The 26,106-nt window shown below is 44.0% G+C and overlaps 1 protein-coding gene across 2 annotated transcripts in view; it reads right to left on the bottom strand.

Annotated features, from left to right (window-relative positions):
* The window catches only part of ift88 (intraflagellar transport 88 homolog), a 145,060-nt gene that overhangs the window by 22,026 nt on the left and 96,928 nt on the right, over positions 1-26,106 (bottom strand). Inside the window, exons 20-25 of one of the 2 annotated variants that reach the window (XM_070892194.1) lie at positions 23,939-24,054; positions 13,869-13,921; positions 12,306-12,371; positions 10,441-10,547; positions 8,060-8,120; positions 4,117-4,315 (exon numbers count right to left, since the gene is read on the bottom strand). In XM_070892194.1, coding sequence (XP_070748295.1) covers positions 4,272-4,315; positions 8,060-8,120; positions 10,441-10,547; positions 12,306-12,371; positions 13,869-13,921; positions 23,939-24,054 — 447 coding nt within the window. In that variant the 3' untranslated portion in view covers positions 4,117-4,271. Of the gene's footprint in view, positions 1-4,116; positions 4,316-8,059; positions 8,121-10,440; positions 10,548-12,305; positions 12,372-13,868; positions 13,922-23,938; positions 24,055-26,106 lie in introns of those variants that run through there. The other variant, XM_070892193.1, reaches the window with a different exon arrangement.

Here is a 26,106-nt window from a genome sequence, read left to right as displayed (position 1 = left end):
GGCAGATGCAGTATAATGTGGATAAATGTGAGGTTATCCACTTTGGTGGCAAAAACATGAAGGCAGAATATTATCTGAATGGTGGCAGATTAGGAAAAGGGGAGGTGCAATGAGACCTGGGTATCATGGTACATAAGTCATTGAAAGTTGGCATGCAGGTACAGCAGGCGGTGAAGAAGGCAAATGGTATGTTGGCCTTCATAGCGAGGGGATTTGAGTATAGGAGCAGGGAGGTCTTACTGCAGTTGTACAGGGCCTTGATGAGGCCTCACCTGGAATATTGTGTTCAGTTTTGGTCTCGTAATCTGAGGATAAACATTCTTGCTATTGAGGGAGTGCAGCGAAGGTTCACCAGACTGATTCCCGGGATGGCAGGACTGACATATGAGGAGAAATTGGATCAACTGGGCCTGTGTTCACTGGAGTTTAGAAGGATGAGAGGGGATCTCAAATTAACTTATAAAATTCTGATGATACTGGACAGGTTAGATGTAAGGAGGAATGTTCCCGATGTTGGGGAAGTCCAGAACCAGGGGACATAGTCTAAGGATAAGGGGAAAGCCATTTAGGACTGAGATGAAGAGAAACTTCTTCACTTGTGGAAATCCCTACCGCAGAGAGTTGTTGATGCCAGTTCATTGGATATATTCAAGAGGGAGTTAGACCTTACGGCTAAAGGGATCAAGGGGTATGGAGAGAAAGCAGGAAAGGGGTACTGAGGTGAATGATCAGCCATGATCTTATTGAATGGTGGTGCAGGCTCTAAGGGCCGAATGGTCTACTCCTGCACCTATTTTCTATGTTTCTAAATGGGCGGCCCCTTATTCTAAGATTAACCCCCTAGTTCTAGTCTCCCCTATCAGTGGAAACATCCTCTCTGCATCCACCTTGTCAAGCCCTCTCATAATCTTATACGTTTCGATAAGATCACCTCTCATTCTTCTGAATTCCAATGAGTAGAGGTCCAACCTCCTCAACCTTTCCTCATGTCAACCCCCTCATCCACGGAATCAACTTAGTGAACCTTCTCTGAACTGCCTCCAAAGCAAGTATATCCTTTCGTAAATATGGAAACCAAAACTGTACACAGTATTCCCGGTGTGGCCTCACCAATACCCTGTATAACTAACTGTAGCAAGACTTCCCTGATTTTTTACTCCATCCCCTTTGCAATAAAGGCCAAGATTCCATTGGCCTTCTTGATCACTTGCTGTACCTGCATACTAACCTTTTGTGTTTCATGGACAAGTATCTCCAGATCCTGCTGTACTGCAGCACTTTGCAATTTTTTCCATTTAAATAATAACTTGAAGTGCAGGCAATAGTAGTTTTAATATATAGGTGGATAGTTATTAGGTGACTGCAGATAAAAGCAACCATAACAAAGGCAGATGTGCTGCAAATTTGACCTTTTGTGATTGCTCAAAACAAAAACAGACTTGGACAAACTTTACCAGTGTACAAATGGCAAAGTTATAGATTTTCTATAACCTATTGAATGCTCCACCAATCCTGGATGCATAGTATGTCAGAAGATATAATGACTTCCAGTGTCCCTGACTACTATGTATGCGGGAACTGTATCCAGCTGCAGCTCCTGTCAGACCGCACGGCTAAAGGGATCAAGGGGTATGGAGAGATAGCAGGAATGGGGTACTGAAGTTGCATGATCAGCCATGATCATATTGAATGGTGGTGCAGGCTCGAAGGGCCGAATGGCCTACTCCTGCAGCTATTTTCTAAGTTTCTATGACAGTGATAGGACCAGTTGATCTAAATGTCATTAATGTTGATAGAATGTAAATTCATGATCCACACTTAAATAGCTGCCTATAGGTAGCCATGCCTGAGATCAGATGTAAGATTGAATGCAAAGGCATTAGAGATCTAAGTGCAGAGGCATTAAGGAAAGCACAGGTATTAATTTTTTCTAATTACTAATCATTTTACTCCTCGTCCTAAAATCTGATGAATCATCTGCACTTTTTGCAGTCAACATTTGATTGTTGGATGATAAATTTGTAACTTTTAATAAACTTCCTGCTAATTTTTGACTCCGCTTACAGGGATTAGACACCTTTAGGGACATCAGTATTGCAGAAGTATTCATATAATGATTCTCAAGGTATTCTGCTGAATAAACAAACTTGTGACCATTCTTTTTTCTGAAGAGGAATCTAAACTTTGATCACTGAGGTGACATAGCACTATTTTCAATTCTTCGGCCTTTTATTTTTCTGTATTAATGATTTGCAGCCAAGAAATGGTACACATTAACTCTGACAAAAAACAAACAAGTTAGATTTATATAGCATTTTTAACATAGCAATATATCCTAAGATGGAGTCAGACATGAGCATGAATTGAATGTGAGGATGAGAAGGTAGCTAAAGAGATAGATTTTAAGGAAGTCTTTCAAAGTGGGGAGAGATGTAGCACAGTGGAGGGGAGCTTTAGGGAGGGAGTTCCAAAGAGTGAACAAGTTAGCTGAAAGCTCTGCGCCAAATGGTTGAGCAGAGATAGAGGAAATCTGTAACAGAGCAGAAATGGAAGAGGGGAATGTGCTTGCAGAGACCTATTGGTGGAGAAAATTGAAGAGGGAGGGAGGGGATCAAGCTTGTGGAGGGATTTGAAAATGAGGATTTTGAAATCAATGCACTAAGGGATGGGAGCGCCAGTGGAGATGGGCAAAGAAACTGGGATTTTGGGTGGGAAAGTATGTGGGTATGGAACATGTGAATGAGTTGGAATTTACGTAGCATGAAGTTTGGGTGCCCAGGACGGGGGGAATTGAGGCTGGAGGTAACAAAGATATGAATGAGGCTTTAAGTGACAGCAGGGGTGAGATAGAGATGTTAACAGGAAATGTTTCAGAGGAAAAAGTAGGCAGTCTTGGTGTTGAACTGGATATAGGGTTTGAAGCTCAGCTCAGAGGCTGAAATGATCATCAGCAAGTATCTAAGAATAGAAAATAGGATCCGAGGGTAGAGCAGGAGTTTCTGATGGAGGCCAGACAGGATGGCTTCAGTCTTGCCGTTGTGGAGCTGCAAACAATCTAGGGCAATATATCAAAGGAAATTAGGAAAGTGTCAAGGATAGAATCTCTGTGCACACTGGAAGTGACTGTGCGGGCATGGGAGGAGAAACCAATGCATGCTAAATAAGGTTGCACAAGTGTGGTCTGAGTGCTATGAGCAGGACAGAAGCCAGACTGAATTTATTTGCTAGTATGTAGTTGGGCGGTGATGACACATACCAAATTCTTGCTGAGGAAAGGAAGGTTGGAAAAAGGATAATAGTTAGTCGAGAGCAGAGTGGTTAAGGGAGTTAGCCAAATGATATACCGTGTCTGTAAGTATAACTTGGGTTCAGGCTTGTCGAATCAGATACGAATACACATGAATATTTTAAAATCAATTTAATCTTTATTTATGATAGACCAAGTACTACAGCAAAGCTGTAACATGACCATAGAAATAAGAGCACCCTGTTATTAGCCACTGGGAAGATCATCGTAGAATCCTCCTCAACCGTCTTCTCCCTGTGGCTGAGGAACTCCCCCTGAAGTCACAGTGTGGATTCCGTCCACTACAGGGTACAACGGACATGATCTTTACGGCGCGACAACTGCAAGAGAAATGCAGGGAACAGCACCAACCCTTGTACATGGCCTTCTTTGACCTTACAAAGACCTTTAACACTGTTAATCACGAGGGACTATGGAGTGTCCTCCTTCGTTTCGGCTGTCCCCAAAGGTTTGTCGCCATCCTCCGCCTGCTCCACGACGACATGCAAGCCGTGATCCTGACCAACGGATCCACCACAGACCCAATCTACGTCCGGACCAGGGTCAAGCAGGGCTGCGTCATCGCGTCAACCCTCTTCTCGCTCTTCCTTGCTGCAATGCTCCACCTCACACTCAACAAGCTCCCCGCTGGAGTGGAACTAAACTACAGAACCAGTGGGAACCTGTTCAACCTTCGTCACCTCCAGGCCAGATCCAAGACCGTCCCATCCTCTGTCATCGAGCTACAGTACACGGGCGAGGCTTGCGTCTGCACACATACAGAGGCTGAACTCCAAGTCATAGTCAACATCTTCACTGAGACGTACAAAATCATGGGCCTTACACTAAACATCCGTAAGACAAAGATCCTCCACCAACCTGACCCTGCCACACAGCATGGCCCGCAGTCATCAAGATCCACACTGTGGCCCTGGACAACGTGGACCACTTTCCATACCTCGGGAGCAGACATCGACGACGAGGTTCAACACCGCCCGCCTCCAGTGCGCCAGCGCAGCATTCGGCCGCCTGAGGAGGAGAGTGTTTGAAGATCAGGTCCTCAAATCTGGCACCAAGCTTATGGTCTACAGGGCTGTAGTGATACCCGCCCTCCTGTATGGCTCAGAGACGTGGACCATATACAGTAGACACCTCAAATCGCTGGAGAAATACCACCAACAATGTCTCCGCAAGATCCTGCAAATCATCTGGGAGGACAGGCGCACCAACGTTAGTATCCTCGATCAACATCCCCAGCATCGAAACACTGACCGCACTCAACCAGCTCCGTTGGGCGGGCCACACTGTTCGCATACCTGACATAAGACTCCCAAAGCAAGTGCTCTACTCGGAACTCCTACACAGCAAGCGAGCCCAAGATGGGCAGAGGAAATGTTTCAAGGATACCCTCAAAGCCTCCTTGATAAAATGCAACACCTCCACCGAGATCTAGGAGTCCCTGGCCAAAGACTGCCCTAAGTGGAGGAAGAGCATCCGGGAGGGCGCTGAGCACCTCGAGTCTAGTCACTGAGAGCATGCAGATAGCAAGCGCAGGCAGCGGAAGGAGTGTGCGGCAAACCAGACTCCCCACACACTCTTTCCTTCAACGACTGTCTGTCCCACCTGTGACAGAGACTGTAATTCCTGTATTGGACTGTTCAGTCACCTAAGAACTCACTTTTAGAGTGGAAGCAAGTCTTCCTCGATTTTGAGGGACTGCCTATGATGATGATACCGTGTCTGTAAGTATAATTTTCCTTCAGGCTTGTCGAATCAGACGCGACTACACATGAATATTTTTTAATCAATTTAATCTTTATTTATGATAGACCAAGTATTCCAGCAAAGCTGTAACATGACCATAGCGATAAAAGGATACTGCACTACAATTCTGCTAATGGAAACCTTACCAACAAGACACAATGATTATCTGTCCTGAAAACTATGCCAATCAAGGTTATCTTTCTGCTGTGGAGGATTTATTGTGGCTCCCCGCCCAGGTGTATACACTTTCCCATTTTACTATTTCCTATCACTGCTATGTTACTGTATCTGCTGCAACTACCCTTTGTTTCTCCACTTTCACATGAACTTTATTACACTTGTCTGAGTAGATGGCGCCTCTATGCTGCTGATGTCATTGCAATTAGCACTGGTAAACATCAACGACTATTCACCTAGCATATTATTTTCCTTTCTGATGCCATTTGACTTTAGCAGTCATCCAAGTTACCCGTCTACAGACCCTCTTCATACATACAACCTCAGCATTTCCCACATGGGGTTTTATACACTATCTGATTTGTTCCCACCCAGGCTTCATTCCAAATGTCCCAGACATTGATTAGCTATTCCAAAACTACACTACTGTGTTTCTTAAATAAAAAGCAACCATTTCACACAGTTACAATTAAAAGACAGCACAGCAATATTACACTAACATAAAACATTCTATTTTATGATTTTAATTAATTAAATCTCATTTTTATATATTGCATCTTACTGAGTTCTTTGCTAAAATGCCCAAGTAACCAGATCTGTCTTTCAATGATTATACACACCTTTAAATTTTTTGGAGGAGAAAAATGCAGAGAGTTCAATTCAACATTCTAAAACCATATTATAGAATCAAAGAATGATACAGCACAGGAGGCCATTTGGTCCATCGTGCCTGTGCCAGCTCTTTGGAAGAACTATCGAACTCGTTCTACTCCCTGTCTCTTGCTCCCTAGCCCTACAAATGTTTTCCCTTCAATTATTTATCAATTTCTCTTTTGAAAGTTACTATTGAATGTGTTTCCATTACCTTTTCAGACAGTGCATTCCAGATCACAACAACTCGCTGTGTAAAAAAATTTTTCCTCATGTCACCTCTGGTTCTTTCCCTTCTGCCACTGGAAACAGTTTCTCCTTATATACTCTATCAATACCCTTCATGATTTTGAATACCTCTATCAAATTTCCTCTTAACCTTTTCTGCTCTAAGGAGAACAACTCCAGCTTCTCATTCTCTCCACATAACTGAAGTCCCTCATGCCTGGTACCATTCTAGTAAATCTTCTCTGCACCTTCTTAAAGTGTGGTGCCCAAAATTGAACACAACACTCCAACTAAGGCCTAACCAGTGTTTTATAAAGGTTTAGCATAACTTCCTTGCTTTTGTACTCTATGCCTCTATTAATAAAGCCAAAGAACCTATATACTTTTTTAAATAGCCTTCTCAACTTGCCCTGTCACCATCAACGATTTGTGCACATACACCCCCAGGTCTCTCCGTTCTTACACCCCCTTTAAAATTGTACCATTTAGTTTATATTGCTTCTCCTCATTCTTCGTCCCAAAATGAATCACTTCTCACTTCTCTGCGTTAACTTTCATCTGCCATGTATCTGCCCATTTCACCAGTCTGTCACTATCCTCCTCATTGTTTATTCATTTCTGTGTTTTGTGTCATTTGCAAACTTTGAAATTATGCTCTGTATATCCAAGTCCAGGTCATTATTATCTATCAAAAAGAGCAGTGGTCCTAATACTCCTGGGGAACACCACTCTATACTTTCCTCCAGTCTGAAAAACAACCATTCACCATTACGGTCTGCTTTCTGACCCTTAGCTGATTTTCTATCCACACTGCTATTGTCTCTTTAATTAATTCCATGGGTTTCAGTTTTTCTAACAAGTCTATTATGTGGCACTTGTCATATGCCTTTTGAAAATCCATATACATATCAACTGCACTATCCTCATCAACTCTCTCCATTACTTCATCAAACAACTGAACCGGTACTAGTAATAGCAGAGTAAAAGAAGAAAAAGACTAACAGCTATATAGTGCCTTTCACGACTACCGGATGTCTCAAAGCGCTTTACAGCCAATGGAGTACTTTTGGAGTGTAGTCACTGTTGTAATGTAGGAAATGTGGCAGCCAATTTGCACACAAGCAAGCTCCCACAAACAGCAATGTGATAAAGACCAGATAATCTGTTTTTGTTATGTTGATTGCAGGATAAATATTGGCCAGAACACCAGGGATAACTCCCTTGCTCTTCTTCGAAATAGTGCCATGGGATCTTTTGCGTCCATGTGAGAGAGCTTTACAATGGTTTTACATTCTTTTGTTTTTGAACATCATTATGTTGTTTTAGGGAAACTATAATTGGTTCCATGAATTTGTTTCTTATTGGGTGATCTTGGTTATTGTTGCAAAGTTATAATCCAATGCTATTTACTTAGTTAAATCATAAATTTCGGTGATTCTTTTTTTTAAACCTTCTCTGCTTCCATTTGTGAGGATACTCATTAACATAAAATGTTTATATGCAGATCCTTAATCTCATAAAATCTGCTTTTCCTTTGCTTGGAAGCCTTACGAAAATGGATTTTTTTCCCTAAGACTTTTTAGGGTCAACTAGCCCAATAATTATTTTAATATGAAAAAGATGTTGACTCATAAAGTAACAATTAAACGTGTGTAACAGCAGAAAAGCTACCCTCTTTGGGCAGAACAATAAGATGCAGCAACATAAAAAGGTTAATAAACAAGCAATATTTTTGGTAAATTTGAAAGAATAATCAATGTTATTCTGATGGAAGATTATTCAAGATGCAATTCCTGTTTTCACTAACTTTAGTGAAAAAAATAGACATGAGTAATAGCAACATTTCACCATTTTATACTCACATCAGACTGCTCAAGAAAAAAGAAAAATCACACAATCTAACTTAATCAGGAATATATTTTCATTGTAATAAAAAAATTCTGGTACACCTACCGCTACTAGCACTGCCTTCTCTGCGCCCACGTGCACTGCCATCTCTGCCAGATTTCACACGCTGGGTTAAAAACAAAAGTGCAAGTAAATGCCATTTCTTCGTATAAAAAAAAGACGAAGGGGGAAAATGCCCTGTTTGTTATTGGTAGCACAATTGTAAATTTGTTGCTTTATAAACACATTTCTGATTTTACAAAAATAGCATTCAAAAGAAATCATCTCTAGAGCTGAATATTTAGAATATATATCCAATTTAGTCACAACTTGCATTTCCACTGCATTGGGTTTTAGTATCATAGAAATGTTATATTTTCAATGCAATCCTACTGAACTTGAACTTCTGCGCAAATGCAGAAGTTTCAAAACAATTGACAAGGATATCAAAATGATGCATCATTTCCATTGTCACCAGGGAATATGGAATTGAACAGCTGGTAGAGTTATCAGCAACTACTGACTTGGAAAAATTATTTTAAAAAATAGCAAAACTATAGTATAGGGCAGATATATCTGGAATAAGAAATGGTAAGCCATATGTACAACACAAAAAACTGCCATAAAGGATCTGCTACAAAGCAAAATAGATGCAGAAATGTAAGCATAATAAAAAATAATGTTTTAAGGTCTATTTTCTTGGCTGAAAGGTAACAAGCTCATAGCTAGAATGGTTGAAAATAGACAGGTTCTGGAATTTGTTTTGGGGGTGGCAGCAAGGAAACTTGATATTGGATTGAACTCGAGGATGAGAATTTTTAAATCAAGGCGTTGGTGGATCAGGATTGAACTTGCACAAGTCCTGCTCGCACATCAACCTTCATTGGCTCCCGGTCCACCAACGCCTCAATTTTAAAATCCTCATCATCGTGTTCAAACCCCTCAATGGCCTCATCCGTTCCTATCACTGTAACCTCTTCCAGCCCCACAACCCTCCGAGAAATCTGCATTCCTACAACTCTGGACTCTTGTTCATCCCTACCTTTACCACACCGTTGGTGGCCGTGCCTTCAGACATCTAGGCCCAATGCTCTGGAATTCCCTCCCTAAACCTCTCCATCTCTCTACTTCTTAAATACTTCTTAAAGCCTACCTCTACGACCAGGCTTTTGGTCACATAGAAAATAGATGCAGGAGTCGGCCATTCGGCCCTTCGAGCCTGCACCACCATTCAATAAGATCATGGCTGATCATTCACCTCAGTACCCCTTTCCTGCTTTCTCTCCAGGGAATATGGAATTGAACAGCTGGTAGAATTATCAGCAACTACTGACTTGGAAAAATTATTTTAAAAAATAGCAAAACTATAGTATAGGGCAGATATATCTGGAACAAAAAGTGGTAAGCCATATGTACAACACAAAAAACTGCCATAAAGGATCTGCTACAAAGCAAAATAGATGCAGAAATGTAAGCATGTTAAAAAACAATATCCCTTGATCCCTTTAGCCGTAAGAGTCATACTAACTCCCTCTTGAATATATCCCAACGAACTGGCATCAACAACTCTCTGCGGTAGAGAATTCCACAGATTAATATCTCTCTGAGTGAAGAAGTTTCTCCTCATCTCAGTCCTAAATGGCTTACCCCTTATCCTTAGACTGTGTCCCCTGGTTCTGGACTTCCCCAACATCGGGAACATTCTTCCTGCATCTAACCTGTCCAGTGCCGTGAAAATTTTATATGTTTCTATGAAATCCCCTCTCATCCTTCTAAACTCCAGTGAATACAGGCCCAGTCGATCCAGTCTCTCCTCATATGTCAGTCCTGCCATCCCTGGAATCAGTCTGGTGAACCTTCACTGCACTCCCTCAATAGCAAGAACGTCCTTCCTCAGATTAGGAGACCAAAACTGAACACAATATTCCAGGTGAGGCCTCACCAAGGCCCTGTACAACTGCAGTAAGACCTCCTTGCTCCTATACTCAAATCCCCTAGCTATGAAGGCCAACATACCATTTGCCTTCTTCACCGCCTGCTGTACCTGCATGCCAACTTTCAATGACTGATGTACCATGACACCCAGGTCTCGTTTCACCTCCCCTTTTCCTAATCTGCAGCCATTCAGATAATATTCTGCCTTCGTGTTTTTGCCACCAAAGTGGCTGGTGTGAAAAGCAGAAATATCACACTAGTACAGAGATCTTATTCTGATGAAGTGTCATGGCTAATTAGATATTACATTAAATTATTACTGTTGCATGCATTTTATAGCCTTCAACTGCTAAAAGTATATTAGGCTTGAGTTTCTGACTATTGACCATGTATGGACAGGAATTTTTCCATACAGTGCATACTAAAATCAAGTAATTGTTGCCTCGTAAGTGACTTAAAAAGGGCATGTTACACTGAAGAGTTTGTCTGTACTGCATACACTCCTTACTCACCTGTTCTCTTAACTCTTTCATTTTTTCAACTTTCTTGAGTCTTGTGGCATATTCCTGAACCTCTTTCAGTCCCATATCAGTACAAAGCCGAACTAAAAAGCGCAAACCTAAACAAAGAATCAAAGGCAAACAAAGTCAACAAACTTTATTGCTGCACTGGAAAGAGCAAAGCAAAAAACATTTACAGAGCAGCAGCAAATTCCTCAAATTAGTAAACTTTCCTCTGAGAGCCCAAATTAAAACAAAGTAAGCGGGCAAATTTATTGATATGTCTACATGCAGATGACACATCAGTTCCATTATAAAGTCAATGGAGCAATTTTCATCTGATACTGTCCCATTTTTCCATGTGAATGAAGCAGTAACAGGTAAAAATTTAAAAGAAAAACTTTGCATTGATTTTGTGCCCCAGGCCCACCCCATGCGATTTTCAATTGGGTCTTCATCTAGGCAGCCAGCACTTGCAGCTGAAATAGGCAGAAGCATTGTAAAAATATTTAAATTTGCATTTAGGATCCAGATGCATTTTTCAATCTGCCCAATAGAACTGAGCATTGAGTTTAAAAAAAATGTATTCATGGGATATGGACGTCGCTGGCAAGGCTGGCATTTATTGGCCATCCCTGATTGCCCTTGAGAAGGTGGTGGTGAGCCGCCTTTTTGAACCGCTGTTCTTTGTAGTGGTTTGGTACAACTATTTTGTTGTATACTTTAATCAAGTGCCCCCTGATTAAAGGGGGGGGGGAGGTTACACTCCCAAACCTTTTCAGGTGCCCTCTTGCTTATTTTTTCTGAGGGCACCAAAACACAAATTATACAAGTGCCCCCTGGCTAAAAGCAAGGGGGGAGGCGGGTGGTGGGGGGGGGGCACTAAAACCGACAAATATAGACAAATTAATCTTTAGACAAGTGGTTCAAATTTAAATTTGGTTGCCGGGGGTGATGATGCACTCCAGTCCCTCCATCGCCCACCTCTCGCGGAAGGTCGCGAGCGTACTAGTGGACACCACGTACTCCATCTCCAGGGACACCCTGGCTCGGATGTAATCACGGAAGCGAGGCAGGCAGTCGGGCTGAACAACCCCGTCGACCGCCCGCTGCCTGGACTGGCTGATGGCTCTCTTGGCCATGCCCAGGAGCAGTCCTACAAGGAGGCCTTCTGACATGCCCGCTCCCTTCCGCACAGAGTGCCTAAAGATCAGGAGTGTGGGACTGAAGTACAACCAGAATTTGAGGAGCAGCTCCTTCAAATATTGGAAGAGGGGCTGCAACCTCGGACATTCAACAAAAACATGGAACACGGACTCCTCCAGACCACAGAAATTACAGGCAGCCTGGAAGTCCGTGCAACACCCTCCAGGCCAAGTCCCCAATAAATAGAGGGAGGACTCCTGCGTAGAGTGCACTCCATTGGGGACCCCCACCTCCACCGCACGTCAAGATGGTGCACCATGACATGTCCGGATGGCAGACGAGGATGGCAAGGTGGAGAGTGTGCAAGAGCACCCCATGCAGGAATCCCCTCAGCGGTTTGGTACAACTGGGGCAGTTAAGAGTCAACCACATTGCTGTGGGTTTGGAGTCACATATAGGCCAGACCAGGTAAGGGTGGCAGATTTCCTTCCCGAAAGGACATTAGTAAACAAGATGGGTTTTTATGACAATCTGGTAGTTTCATGGTCACCATTACTGATACTAGCTTTTTATTCCAGATTTATTTAATTAACTGAATTTAAATTCCCCAGCTACCGTGGTGGGAAAGTCTCAAGCATTCACACAAGTTTTTAAACACAGTTAAGATATGTCAATATGAAAATCAGATCCTATGACCCTTATTTATTGTTTATTTTGAGATCATTGCTTACATTCAACATTTTCTGGGAATTTCCGGTGAATATCTTTGTATGTTTCCAATGCCTTTTGATAGTTACCTGCATTAACAAAGTAAACCATAATATAATTACTAGTTTAGTATCTGTATAAATATAGAAATGAACACTTTCTTAAAAATAACACATAAACATGTGTCAGGATAAAACTATCGGGGTGACATTTGTACTGTCCCATTTGGGGGTGGTAACGGCCGCAAGGTGGGAGTTCCTGTGCCAGGTGCGGAAGTACCTCCCCGCGAGGTACTTGGCTTACCGTCCCCGACAGGAAGTGGAGCGCAAAGTTTCCAACGCTACGCCAAGCTGCCAATTCTGCAGGTGGGAAACGGGGCCAATCGCTGGACCACCAGGGATCGGGGTGCTGTGGCAGCAACCTGGTACATAAACAGAGTGCTGGGCTGCAAGATCGCGGCACGGACCCCGCGATCTACAAACAAGGCGGCTGGTAAGTAGGCCGTTTTATTTTACTGCCGCACCTCCTCATTAATTTTCTCCCTGTGAGTGGCCTGCAGCCCCGTGAAGCTTCATGGGCCGCTACTGAATTTTGCTCTGGGGCAAAAGCGGGTTGCTGCGCACGATGATTACATCATCATCGCCGGCGTAGCAGCCCGGGGTGCTACCAGTTACCGCTGCCACTAAACTCCTGTCGAATTTCACGTGAGTTGGTAGCAGTGCTGCCCCCGGCTGAAAAGTCGTTTGCGTCCCATTAGCGACCCCGGGGGCGCTAACGAGAGCCGCAAATAACCCAAAAATTTTTTACCTATATATCTAAAATATTGCACACAATAAAATGTCAAATACTGTCCCGCACCACCTCAAATTTAAAAGTCCCATCCTTGTGTTCAAAGCCCTCCAGGCCTTGCCCCTCCCTATCTCTGTAACATCCTCCAACCCTTCAAGAACTCTGCGTTCCTCCAATTCTGACTTCTTGTGCATTCTCAACAGGAGGCAGGCAAGAGCAGCCTAGTGGGAACTTTGTATTTAACTTTTCCTCTCTTTCCAGGGACATGTCTGGTCTCTGACCAGTGAACCCCTGTGCAATCTGGCTAAAAACAAATCAGCTGTGTCAGGAAAATGGAACATATGTAATTCCATTCCTTGGCCTCACATATGCAGCACCACTACATTATTAACTTTAATGCCCTCTTCTTTCTATTTTTGTTTTAACAAGTATATATAAATTGAGAGAGTAAAGGAGATGAATTTCTATCATGACAAGTATAGTTATTGACCAAGTTTGCTTCAGAAATCGCTTTCAAATAACTACATTTATAAATGGGGTACGGACGGTGAAACTCACTATTATGTGCCCAGTCTGTTGTGCTCCCCCTCTGCATTACATCATTCAATCCCCAAGTATTAAATAATTCCATGTAAATGTTACTATTCATCATGACAAGTTAATTCAGAAATGAAATATTATTTCTAACATTTCTTTTAAACTCTCGCTAGCATTTTTGTTTCAGGTATCTAATGTATTTTGAGATTGAAAGATTTTCGATCTAGGCAATATAAACAAAAATCTGATTTTTAACTTACCGCTTCTTCTATAACAGCTAGCCACCATTAATTGCCATTTCACTTGAGTAGGTCTGCATTGGAAATACATTCATAAAGCATTATCATTCATACCCCCATCTGGTGTTTGCAGAATTGGTTGAGAAGAAACATTACTGTAATTACTTTTGCAAAGTTTTCAATTACAACCATCTCCTATTCAGGGTTTTAAATATTTTTTCCACACTTTATTTCTAAAATTCAGTGTACTATATTTCACTCCCCCTCCAGTCCTTATACAAGAGCACAGAGCACTGGCTGTTTCCTAAGCCTCTGACACAGTTGCTTTTCATCTTCTTGTTTGGAGATATACAAAAGGCAGGGGAGAGGAGAGATGACATACCATCTGTTTTCCCCTCTCTCCCAATGGTTTAGGTGCTTTGCTTGATACCTCACCAATTCCCTGACTGAGATTGAAAGCACACTGCATGGGAGGCACATATATGAACACTTTCTTAACCCTTTTTGACACTGTGTGCACTATAATGTTTAGCAATTGTTGAAAAACAAAACAATCAGAATTTCAGCATTAAATAAATAAATGGAAATTTATGACACGTTTCTAAATGGCAAATCTCTGCTGGGACAGCTTAAAAAATAAAACATAGATTTGTTTATGGGAATCCCTGCCCAACATCATCAAAGAGTTGCCATCTAATTAAAATGTGTGATTCTAGGTTCTATATAGGAACTCCTTACCTAGCAAAGTAAGAGTTGCACAGTAATGCCATGAAAATCTTCCCTTAATAAAAGTTCTTAACACAGCATGGTCATACTAAAAAAAAGCTCGTCAGATTTTCAAATTTAAGTTATTGAACAACTCTCTTCTGATGGTTCAGCAAGTAAATATAATCAGAAATGCCAGTGTCTCCAAGCTAAGAAGGAAAAATAATTGTAAAAAGACTCTGTCATTCTCTGACTCTCCATTAAGTGCAAGTGTCAGTTGGGGAGAGGATCAGCCTTGGCTCTCATGCTTCCAGCATCTATGCAATGATTGCCAGTTTGGTTCAGTGGTAACACTCCTATTTCTGAGTCACAAGATTGTGGATACAAGATCGACTCCAGGACTTGAGCTCATAATTTAGACTGACACTTCAGTGTAGTTCTGGGGACGTGCTATATTGTCAGAGGTGCTGTTTTTCCAGATAAGATGTTAAATCAAGACCTTATTAGCCTATTTAGAAGGGTGTAAAAAATCCCCTTTGAAAGCCACTAGTTTCCATGACTGATATTCAGAGAAGGCAGCATTTGCATGATTGATCACCTCTTGCTGATATAAAATACAACACAGGATGTCAAAGGCAAAATTATTACATTAAAATGTATTACATAAGAAAAATAGGGAGGCCACATATTACTTGGATAATACAAATCTTAATGGGGTAGAAGAGCAAAGGGATCTCAGAGTACAAATACACAAATCACTAAAGGTAGCGACACAGGTTAACAAAGCCATTAGAAAAAGGAAACCTAGCACTAGGCTTTATTTCTAGAGGGATAGAATTGAAAAGTAGTTATGCTAAACCTCGAATCTTGGTCAGACCACACTTGGGAGTACTGCGTACAGTTCTGGTCACCATATTATAAAAAGGATATAGAGGCACTGAAGAGGGTGCAGAAGATTTACAAGGATGATACTAGAAATTTGAGGGTATACATATCAAGAAAGGATGACAGGTTGGGTCTCTTTTCTCAAACAGAGAAGGCTGAGGGATGACCTAATAGAAGTCTTTAAAATTATGAAAGGTTTTAATAAAGTAGATACAGAGAGAGAACATAAGAAATAGGAGCAGGAGTAGGCCACCTGGCCCCTCGAGCCTGCTCCACCATTTAATATCACGGCTGATCTGATCATGGACTCAGCTCCACTTCCCTACCCGCTCTCCATGACCCTTCATTCCCTTATCGCTCAAAAATCTGTCTATCTCCGCCTTAAATATATTCAATGACCCAGCCTCCACAGCTCTCTGGAACAGAGAATTCCATAGATTTACAACCTTCTGAGAGAGGAAATTCCTCCTCATTTCAATTTTAAATGAGCAGCCCCTTATTCTGAGACTATGGGCCCAAATTTCCCCATGAGTTGCACCGTTTTTTTGGGTGTAACTTTATTTTTCTGGTGTATCTTTTTAGTTGCAAATATAGCCATTTAATTTGCGCCAGTGTAAGTGAGTTAATTAGGTTTTTTGTTAGGTCAGTTTTTTTTCCAAATGGAGGCGTTCCCAGCCACTTACACCATTTATGCCAATTTGGCCAGAAAAAAGTTGTACTAAACTAACTTAGGGCAGCGTATGTGTCCACTTTTGTCCGCACAGAAAGACCTTACTTACAGTTAAGGAATCGGCGCAAGTAACTACATTTAAAGTACCACCAAGCACCAAACAAAGCACAAAAAGTAATAAGCAATTAATTAATAAAATAGGAAACCTGCCCCTAAAGCACCAAGACCAAAGTAATAAGCAATCAAAAAATAAAATATTAAAAAATATAAGGAACCCTGTCCCTAAAGCACCAAGACCAAAGTAATAAGCAATCAATCAATAACAAATAAAAAAATAGAAGGAACCCTGCACCTAAAGCACCAAAATCAATCAGTAAATAACAAATAAAAAATAGAAGTCCTACCTTAGGGAATGCAGCGAGCCGTCGATGAGGGAGCCCATTCGGCCAGGGCAAGGGACAGCGTGCTTCGGCCCCTCCCACACAGCCTGCAGCGCGCGTTTGCAGAAACGGCCTACCAGGAGCTACTGCATATGTGCGCAGACTATAGTGCGCACGTGCAGAGATCCCAGCACTGTTTTCAGCGCCGGGACCTGGCTCCGCCCCCAATCCATTGGGCCACACTGCGCCACGACGAAGGAGAGGCTGGGGAGCGGCCAAAGTACGGAGGTCTTTTTTCGGTGCGCTTGGAGGCGGGCAAAAGTGGCGCAGTTTGAGTGAGGGTGCCAGAAAAAGAGGTTGGGGAAATTTGGGCCCTATGTCCCCTAGTTTTAGTTTCCCGAGTGGAAATATCCTCTCTGCATCCACCTTGTCGAGCCCCCTCATTACCTTCCAGGTTTCGATAAGATCACCTCTCATTCTTCTGAACTCCAATGAGTATAGACCCAACTTACTCAAACTATCTTCATAAGTCAACCCCCTCATCTCCGGAATCAACCTAATGAACCTTCTCTGAACAGCCTCCAATGCAAGTATATCCTTCCTTAAATACGGAGACCAAAACAGTATGCAGTACTCCTGGTGTGGCCTCACTAATACTCTGTACAGTTGTAGCAGGACTTCTCTGCTTTTATACTCTATCCCCTTGCTATGAAGGCCAACATTCCATTTGCCTTCCTGATTACTTGCTGTACCTGCATACTCACTTTTTGTGTTTCATGCACAAGGACCCCCAGGTCCCTCTGTACTGCAGCACTCTGCAATTTTTCTCCATTTAAATTATAATTCGCTTTTCTATTTTTTCTGCCAAAGTGAATAACCTAACAGTTTCCCACATTATACTCCATCTGCTAAATGTTTGCTCACTCACTTAACCTGCCTATATCCCTTTGCAGATTTTGTGTGTCCTCCTCACAATTTCTTTTCCACCCATCTTTGTATCATCAGCAAACTTGGCTACATTACACTCGGGCCCTTCTTCCAAGTCATTAATATAGATTGTAAATAGTTGATGACCCAACACCGATCCCTGCGGCACCCAACCGTAAAATGACCCATTTATCCCGACTCTCTATTTTCTGTTAGTTAGCCAATCCTCTATCCATGCTAATTTATTATCCCCAACCTCATGAACTTTTATCTTGTGCAATAACCTTTTATGTGGCACCTTATCGAATGCCTTCTGGAAATCCAAATACACCACATCCACTGGTTCCCCCTTATCCACCTTGCTCGTTACATCCTCAAAGAACTCCAGCATAGAAACAGAAAAAAGATGCAGGAGTAGGCCATTCAGCCCTTCGAGCCTGCACCACCATTCAATAGGATCATGGCTGATCATTCACCTCAGTACCCCTTTCCTGCTTTCTCTCCATACCCCTTGATCCCTTTAGCCGAAAGGGCCTTATCTAACTCCCTCTTGAATATATCCAATGAACTGGCATCAACAACTCTCTGCGGTTGGGAATTCCACAGGTTAACAACTCTATGAGTGAAGAGGTTTCTCCTCATCTCAGTCCTAAATGGCTTACCCCTTATCCTTAGACTATGTCCCCTGGTTCTGGACTTCCCCAACATCAAGAACATTATTCCTGCATCTAACCTGTCAGTCCCGTCAGAATTTTATATGTTTCTATGAGATCCCCTCTCATCCTTCTAACCTCCAGTGAATACAGGCCCAGTCGATCCAGTTTCTCCTCATATGTGAGTCCTACCATCCCGGGAATCAGTCTGGTGAACCTTCGCTGCACTCCCTCAATAGCAAGAACGTCCTTCCTCAGATTAGCAGACCAAAACTAAACACAATATTCCAGGTGAGGCCTCACTAAGGCCCTGTACAACTGCAGTAAGACCTCCCTGTTCCTATACTCAAATCACCTAGCTATGAAGGCCAACATACCATTTGCCTTCTTCACCGCCTTCTGTACCTGCATGCCAACTTTCAATGACTGATGCACCATGACACCCAAGGGTTGCACCTCCCCTTTTCCTAATCTGCCGCCATTCAGATAATATTCTGCCTTCGTGTTTTTGCCACCAAAGTAGATAACCTCACATTTATCCACATTATACTGCATCAGCCACTCATTTGCCCACTCACCTAACCTGTCCAAGTCACCCTGCAATCTTTTAGCGTCCTCCTCATAGCTCACACCGCCACCCAGCTTGTCAAACATGATTTCCCCTTCATAAAAGCATGCTGACTCTGCTTAATTGAATTATGCTTTTTCAAATGTCCCGTTACTGCTTCCTTATTAATGGACTCCAGCATTTTCCCAACGACAGATGTTAGGCTAACTGGTCTATAGTTTCCTTATTTTTGTCTGCCTCCTTTTTTAAATAAGGGTGTAACATTTGCAGTTTTCCAATCCACTGGGACCGCCCCAGAATCCAGGGAATTTTAGTAGATTACAACCACTGCATCCACTATCTCTGCAACCACTTATTTTAAGACCCAAGGATGTAAGCCACCAGGCCCCGGAGACTTGTCTGCCTTTAGTGCCATTATTATACCGAGTACTACTTCTTTAGTGATAGTGATTGTGTTTCCACTTGTGGGAAAGAGCAAAACTAGAGGCCATCACTATAAGATAGTCACCAAGAAATCAAATAGGGAATTCAGAAGAATCTTCTTTACTCAGAGTGGTGAGAATGTGGAACTCGCTATCACAGGGAGGGCTTGAAACGAATAGTATCAATGCATTTAAGGGGTGGTTAGTGTAATGTATTTAACCCCTTGTAACCTGCATCACACCTGACCACCAGAGGGCCTACCTGTTGGAGTCCCAAGGGATCCCAGCATCCCTTGAGAGCACAGTATATAAGCAGGCCACCCACGAGGTACCTGCATTCTGGAACCTTAATAAAGGAGCTAAGGTCACACTTGCTCATTACACACAGTACTCAGTCTGACCATTTATTATGAGCATAACAATTGGCGACGAGGTAACGAACAACCGCGCGTAAATGCAAAGAACAGTCGGCATCCTGGAGAAGTTCTCAGAGGGGGATGATTGGGAGGCTTTCGTGGAGAGACTCGACCAATACTTCATGGCCAACGAGCTGGAAGGGGACGAGAACGCAACGCAACCTAACTGTCTGTGGGGCAACAACCTATGGCCGCATGAAGAATCTCCTGGCCCCGGCAAAACCAACAGAGAAATCCTATGAAGAATTGTGTACGCTGGTCCGGGAGCACCTAAATCCTAAGGAAAGCGTTTTGATGGCGAGTTATCGGTTCTACATGTGTCAACAATCAGAGGGCCAGGAAGTGACGAGCTATGTCGCTGAACTAAGGCGCCTTGCAGGACATTATGAGTTTGAGGGATTCCTAGAACAAATGCTCAGAGACCTTTTTGTACTGGGCATCGGACATGAGACAATCCTTCGCAAACTGTTGACTGTAGAAACTCCGAATCTGAGTAAAGCCATAACGATAGCCCAGGCATTTATGTCCACCAGCGACACCACCAAGCAGATTTCGCAGAACAAAGAAGTTTTGGCCAGTACTGTGCATAAAGTAACGTCGGTTTTGAGCAGAAATGTACAGGGCAGAACGTACACGCCGGCTGCTGTGGTCCGACCTCAATTGACCCAGAGTCCGCCATCATCTGTTAATGCGAGGCAGTTAACACCCTGTTGGCGTTGCGGAGGTGATCATCGGCCCCATCAATGCCGCTTTAAGCACTATGCGTGCAATGGCTGCAGAACAATGGGACACCTCCAACGAATGTGCAGGCGAGCTGCAAACCTTGCAAACCACCACGTTGCAGAGGAAGATCGATCCACAGTGGATCAGACGGAATTGGAAACTCATACTGATGAGGCAGAGGTGTACGGGGTACACACGTTCACAACGAAATACCCACCAATAATGTTGAAAGTTGAACTGAACGGTATTCCAGTGTCTATGGAGCTGGACACGGGGGCAGTCAGTCCATGATGAGTGAAACGGCCTTCGACAAGCTGTGGGGAAAGGCGGCACACAGGCCCAAGCTCAGCCCCATTCACACCAAACTAAGGACTTACACCAAGGAACTAATCCCTGCAATTGGCAGTGCTGAAGTCAAAGTCTCCTATGATGGAGCAGTACACGAACTCCCGCTGTGGATTGTGCCAGGGGATGGCCCCACGTTGTTTGGCAGAAGCTGGATGGGGGAAATCCGCTGGAACTGGGACGACATCCGAGTGCTATCGTCCGTCGACGACACCGCATGTAACCAGGTTCTAAGCAAGTTCCCTTCATTATTCGAGCCAGGCATTGGAAGCTTTTCGGGGGCAAAAATGCAGATCCATTTGGTTCCCGGTACGCGATCCATCCACCACAAGACTCGGGCGGTACCGTACATGATGCGTGAAAAAGTGGAAATCGAGTTGGACAGGCTGCAACATGAAGGCATCATCGCGCCGGTTGAATTTAACAACTGGGCCAGTCCGATTGTTCCGGTACTCAAGGAGGACGGTACGGTTAGACTTTGTGGGGATTATAAAGTAACGATTAACCGTTTTTCGCTGCAGGACCAGTACCCGCTACCCAAGGCAGACGACCTATTCACGACCCTGGCTGGAGGGAAGATGTTCACCAAGCTGGACCTGACCTCGACCTACATGACGCAGGAGCTAGAGGAGTCTTCGAAAGGCCTCACCTGCATCAAAACGCACAAAGGTCTGTTTATCTACAACCGGTGCCCGTTCGGGATTCGGTCGGCCGCAGTGATCTTCGAGCTTTACATGGAGAGCCTGCTAAAGTCAGTGGTCTTCCAGAACGACATAATGGTTACAGGTCGGGACACCATGGAGCACTTGAAGTATCTGGAGGAGCTTCTCAGTCGGTTGGATCGCGTGGGGCTCAGATTGAAACGCTCGAAGTGTGTTTTCCTGGCACAGGACATCAAATTCTTAGGAAGGAGAATCGCAGCAGATGGCATCAGACCCACCGATGCCAAGACGGAAGCCATCAAGAACGCGCCGCGACCACAGAACGTGACGGAGCTGTGGTCATTCCTGGGGCTCCTTAACTACTTTGGTAATTTCCTACCTGGGTTAAGCACCCTGCTAGAACTCCTACATGCGTTACTGCACAAGGGAGACAACTGGGTATGGGGGAATTCACAAGAGGCTGTCTTTAAGAAAGCCAGAAACTTATTGTGTTCTAACAAACTGCTTGTCCTGTATAACCCATGTAAACGACTGGTGTTAGCTTGAGATGCGTCGTCATACGGGGTACGGGGTCGGGTGTGTGTTACAACAGGCTAATGAATCGGGAATTTTGCAATCAGTTGCGTATACATCCAGGAGTTTGTCCGAAAGAGCCTACAGCATGGTTGAAAAAGAGGCTCTGGCGTGCGTTTACGGGGTAAAAAAAATGCACCAGTACTTATTTGGCCTTAAGTTCGAGCTTGAAACTGACCACAAGTCGCTCATATCGCTATTCTCGGAGAGCAAAGGGATTAATGCCAATGCCTCTGCCCGCATCCAAAGATGGGCGCTCACGCTGTCGGTATACAACTATGTAATCCCCCCACAGACCGGGCACAGAGAACTGCGCAGATGCTCTCAGTCGGCTACCATTGGCACCACTGGGGTGGAAATGGCACAGCCAGCAGACTTGCTCATGGTCATGGATGCATTTGAGAACGAGAAATCCCCTGTTACGGCCCGCCAGATCAGGACCTGGACCAGCCAGGATCCTTTACTGTCCTTGGTAAAAAACTGTGTCATCCATGGGAGCTGGTCCAATGTCCCAGTGGAGTTGCAGGAAGTGATTAAGTCATTCCACAGACGCAAAGATGAGCTGTCCCTGCAGACGGACTGTCTTTTGTGGGGCAATCGCGTAGTCTTGCCCAAGAAAGGCAGAGACATATTTATTTGCGAACTGCACAACACCCAGCCAGGCATCGTAATGATGAAAGCCATAGCCAGATCCCACGTGTGGTGGCCTGGCGTCGACTCAGATTTAGAGTCATGTGTGCGCCAGTGCAACACTTGCTCTCAGTTGAGCAATGCACCCAGAGAGGCACCGCTAAGTTTGTGGTCATGGCCATCCAAACCGTGGTCGAGGATCCAGGTAGGCTATGCGGGCCCATTCCTAGGCAAAATGTTTTTGGTTGTCGTGGACGCTTACTCAAAATGGATTGAATGTGCAATAATGTCTGTAAGCACATCCACGGCCACCATTGAAAGCCTACGAGCTATGTTTGCCATGCACGGCTTGCCTGATGTCCTAGTCAGCAACAATGGGCCGTGCTTCACCAGTGCTGAATTCAAAGAATTCATGATCCGCAACGGGATAAAACATGTCACATCTGCCCCGTTCAAGCCTGCATCCAATGGCCAGGCAGAACGGGCAGTTCAGACCATCAAGCAAAGCTTGAAACGCGTGTCGGAAGGCTCCCTGCAGACCCGGTTGTCCCGAGTACTACCTCAGCTACCGCACCAGACCCCACTCACTCACCGGGACTCCCCCAGCTGAGCTGCTCATGAAAAGGGCGCTTAAAACAAGGCTCTCTCTTGTCCACCCTGATCTACACGATCACGTGGAGGACAAGCGGCATCAACAAAGTGTGTACCATGACCGCGCAAATTTGTCACGCGATATTGAGATCAATGATCCTGTGTTTGTGCTCAATTATGGACATAGTCCCAAATGGCTCGCTGGCACGGTCACAGCCAAAGAGGGGAGTAGGGTATTTCAGGTCAAACTGACCAATGGACAAACGCACAGAAAACTCTTGGACCAAATCAAATTGCGGTTCACCAACAGCTACGAACAACCTGAAGAGGACTCCACCAACTTTGACCTTCCAACACACAAACAAGTGGCAACTGACATTACAGTTGACCACGAAACCGAACTCATCATCCCCAGCAGTTCGGCAAGGTCGGATGCCCAACAGCCCAGTGACGAACTAACCAACCCACCCACACCAGCTTTTGTACCGAGACGATCGACAAGGGAGCGCAAAGCCCCAGATCGTCTCACCTTGTAAATAAGTGTACTGTTGACTTCATGGTGGAATGATGTTATGTATTTAACCCCTTGTAACCTGCATCACACCTGACCGCCTGTTGGAGTCCCAAGGGATCTCAGCATCCCTTGGGAGCACAGTAGTTAAGCAGGCCACCCACGAGATACCTGCACTCTGGAACCTTAATAAAGGAGCTAAGGTCACACTTGCTCATTACACACAGTACTCAGTCTGACCATTTATTATGAGCCTAACAGTTAGATAAGAATATGAGGGAAAAGGGAATAGAGTGTTATGCTGAGAGTTAGATGAGGAAAGACGGGAGGAAGCTCGAGTGGAGCATAAACGCTGACGTGGACTGGTTGGGCCAAATGGCCTGTTTCTATACTGTATATCCTATGTAATCTTATGTAAAATATTACTTACTGGATAAGGGCTGCCCTTTCAAAGTACTGAATAGCTTTTTCACAGAACTGTGTGTCAATGTAGTAGGCTCCAAGCCATTCAATGCCCTCAATGTTCGATGGAAAATACCTAAACGACTGGCAAAAATAACAGTAAACAAAGCAAGGGTTTAATTCACATTCAGCATTACATATTTATTTTAAGGATATGAAATTTGCTTCGCCATTGGGATTTTTGTTTAATTCTCTCAGGGACACAAACTTAAATTTCATGAATGCAGGTTGTTTTACCTTTAAAACCACACTATTTATTTACCAAAATAATGTACTGTATAGAATGAACATTTTTCCCCAAAAGGTCTTCATTAAACAGGCTAAATTATATGCCAAGCGTGTTTATAAAAACCCCACGGAGGGCTGGATTTTGTCGTTTCCCATCCGCCCAATTACGTGCAATGATTGACAGGCTGGCTTTCAGTTGGGCTGGGAATGCTAGCCCAAGGATGCCGCAGGACTAGGTAGTGGGGGGGAGGGGCAAGGTGAAAAGGTCCAATCCCTGACCCTAGGGTTGAGGTGCGTTCTAGCCCAGGTTGGGGACTCCGTTCCACATCTTGGGAATTAAGTCATTTGTTGGGCCAGGTCAGGCTGTTGGCACCTACAAAGGTGCATCAGCGACACCTGCCACAATGGGTTCTTTTAAGGTGGAATGGCCCACAGTTGCTATATATATGTTGTGAATTTCTGTTACAATTTTTTTCTTACTGTTGTTGTGCCACATAAGGAAAGGTTGAGTAGGTTGGGCCTCTATTCATTGGAATTCAGAAGAATGAGAGGTGATCTTATCGAAACGTATAAGATTATGAGGGGGCTTGACAAGGTGAATGCAGAGAGGATGTTTCCACTGATAGGGAGATTAGAACTAGAGGGCATGATCTTAGAATAAGGGGCCGCTCATTTAAAACAGAGATGAGGAGAAATTTCTTCTGTCTGAGAGTTGTAAATCTGTGGAATTCACTGCCTCAGAGAGCTGTGGAAGCTGGGACATTGAATAAGTTTAAGACAGAAATAGACAGTTTCTTAAACGATAAGGGGATAAGGGGTTATGGGAAGCGGGCAGGGAAGTGGAGCCGAGTCCATCATCAGATCAACCATGATCTTAATGAATGGTGGAGCAGGCTCGAGGGGCCATATGGCCTACTCCTGCTCCTATTTCTTATGTTCTTATGTTCTTATATCCAATTCCTGGCTCGATATGTTCATTTTAGGACATAGAATGTGAAGGAATATTTATGATATAAGATTGCAATATTACCAAGTGTATCTTTTAACCACAACTTAATGCAGTAAACTAGAAAGTAGCTAGAGAAAAAATATCAAGTTCATGACAACTGCTCCAATATAACTTTATCTGACCCATTTTTTTAAAAATTCGTTCCGGGATTTGGCCGTCGCTGGCAAGGCCAGCATTTATTCCACTTTTATCTTAATTAGAAACGTACATTTATATCATCATCATCATCATCATAGGAAGTCCTTCGGAATCGAGGAAGACTTACTTCCACTCTTAGCATGAATTCTTAGGTGACTGTACAGTTCAATACGAGAACCAGTCTCTGTCACAGGTGGGACAGATAGTCGTTGAGGGAAAGGGTGGGCAGGGAGCCTGATTTGCTGCACACTCCTTCCGCTGTCTGCGCTTGATTTCTGCATAATCTCGGCGACGATACTCGAGGAGCTCAGCGCCCTCTCGAATGCACTTCCTCCACTTAGGGCGGTCTATGGCCAAGGACTCCCAGGTGTCAGTGGAGATGTCGCACTTTATCAGGGAGGCTTTGAGGGTGTCCTTGTAACGTTTCCTCTGCCCGCCTTTGGCTCATTTGCCGTGGACAAGTTCCGAGTAGAGCGCTTGCTTTGGGAGTCTCGTGTCTGGCATGCGAACTATGTGGCCTGCCCAGCGGAGCTGATCAAGTGTGGTCTGTGCTTCAATGCTGGGGATGTTGGCCTGGACGAGGACGCTAATGTTTGTGCGTCTGTCCTCCCAGGGGATTTGCAGGATCTTGCAGAGACATCGCTGATGGTATTTCTCCAGCGACTTGAGGTGTCTACTGTACATGGTCCACGTTTCTGAGCCATAAAGGAGGGCGGGTATTACTATGGCCCTGTAGACCATGAGCTTGGTGACAGTTTTGA

This window comes from Pristiophorus japonicus, chromosome 10, assembly GCF_044704955.1.
Source record: "Pristiophorus japonicus isolate sPriJap1 chromosome 10, sPriJap1.hap1, whole genome shotgun sequence".
Taxonomy (NCBI): domain Eukaryota; kingdom Metazoa; phylum Chordata; class Chondrichthyes; family Pristiophoridae; genus Pristiophorus; species Pristiophorus japonicus.
This window is presented reverse-complemented; position numbering and strand designations above follow the sequence as displayed.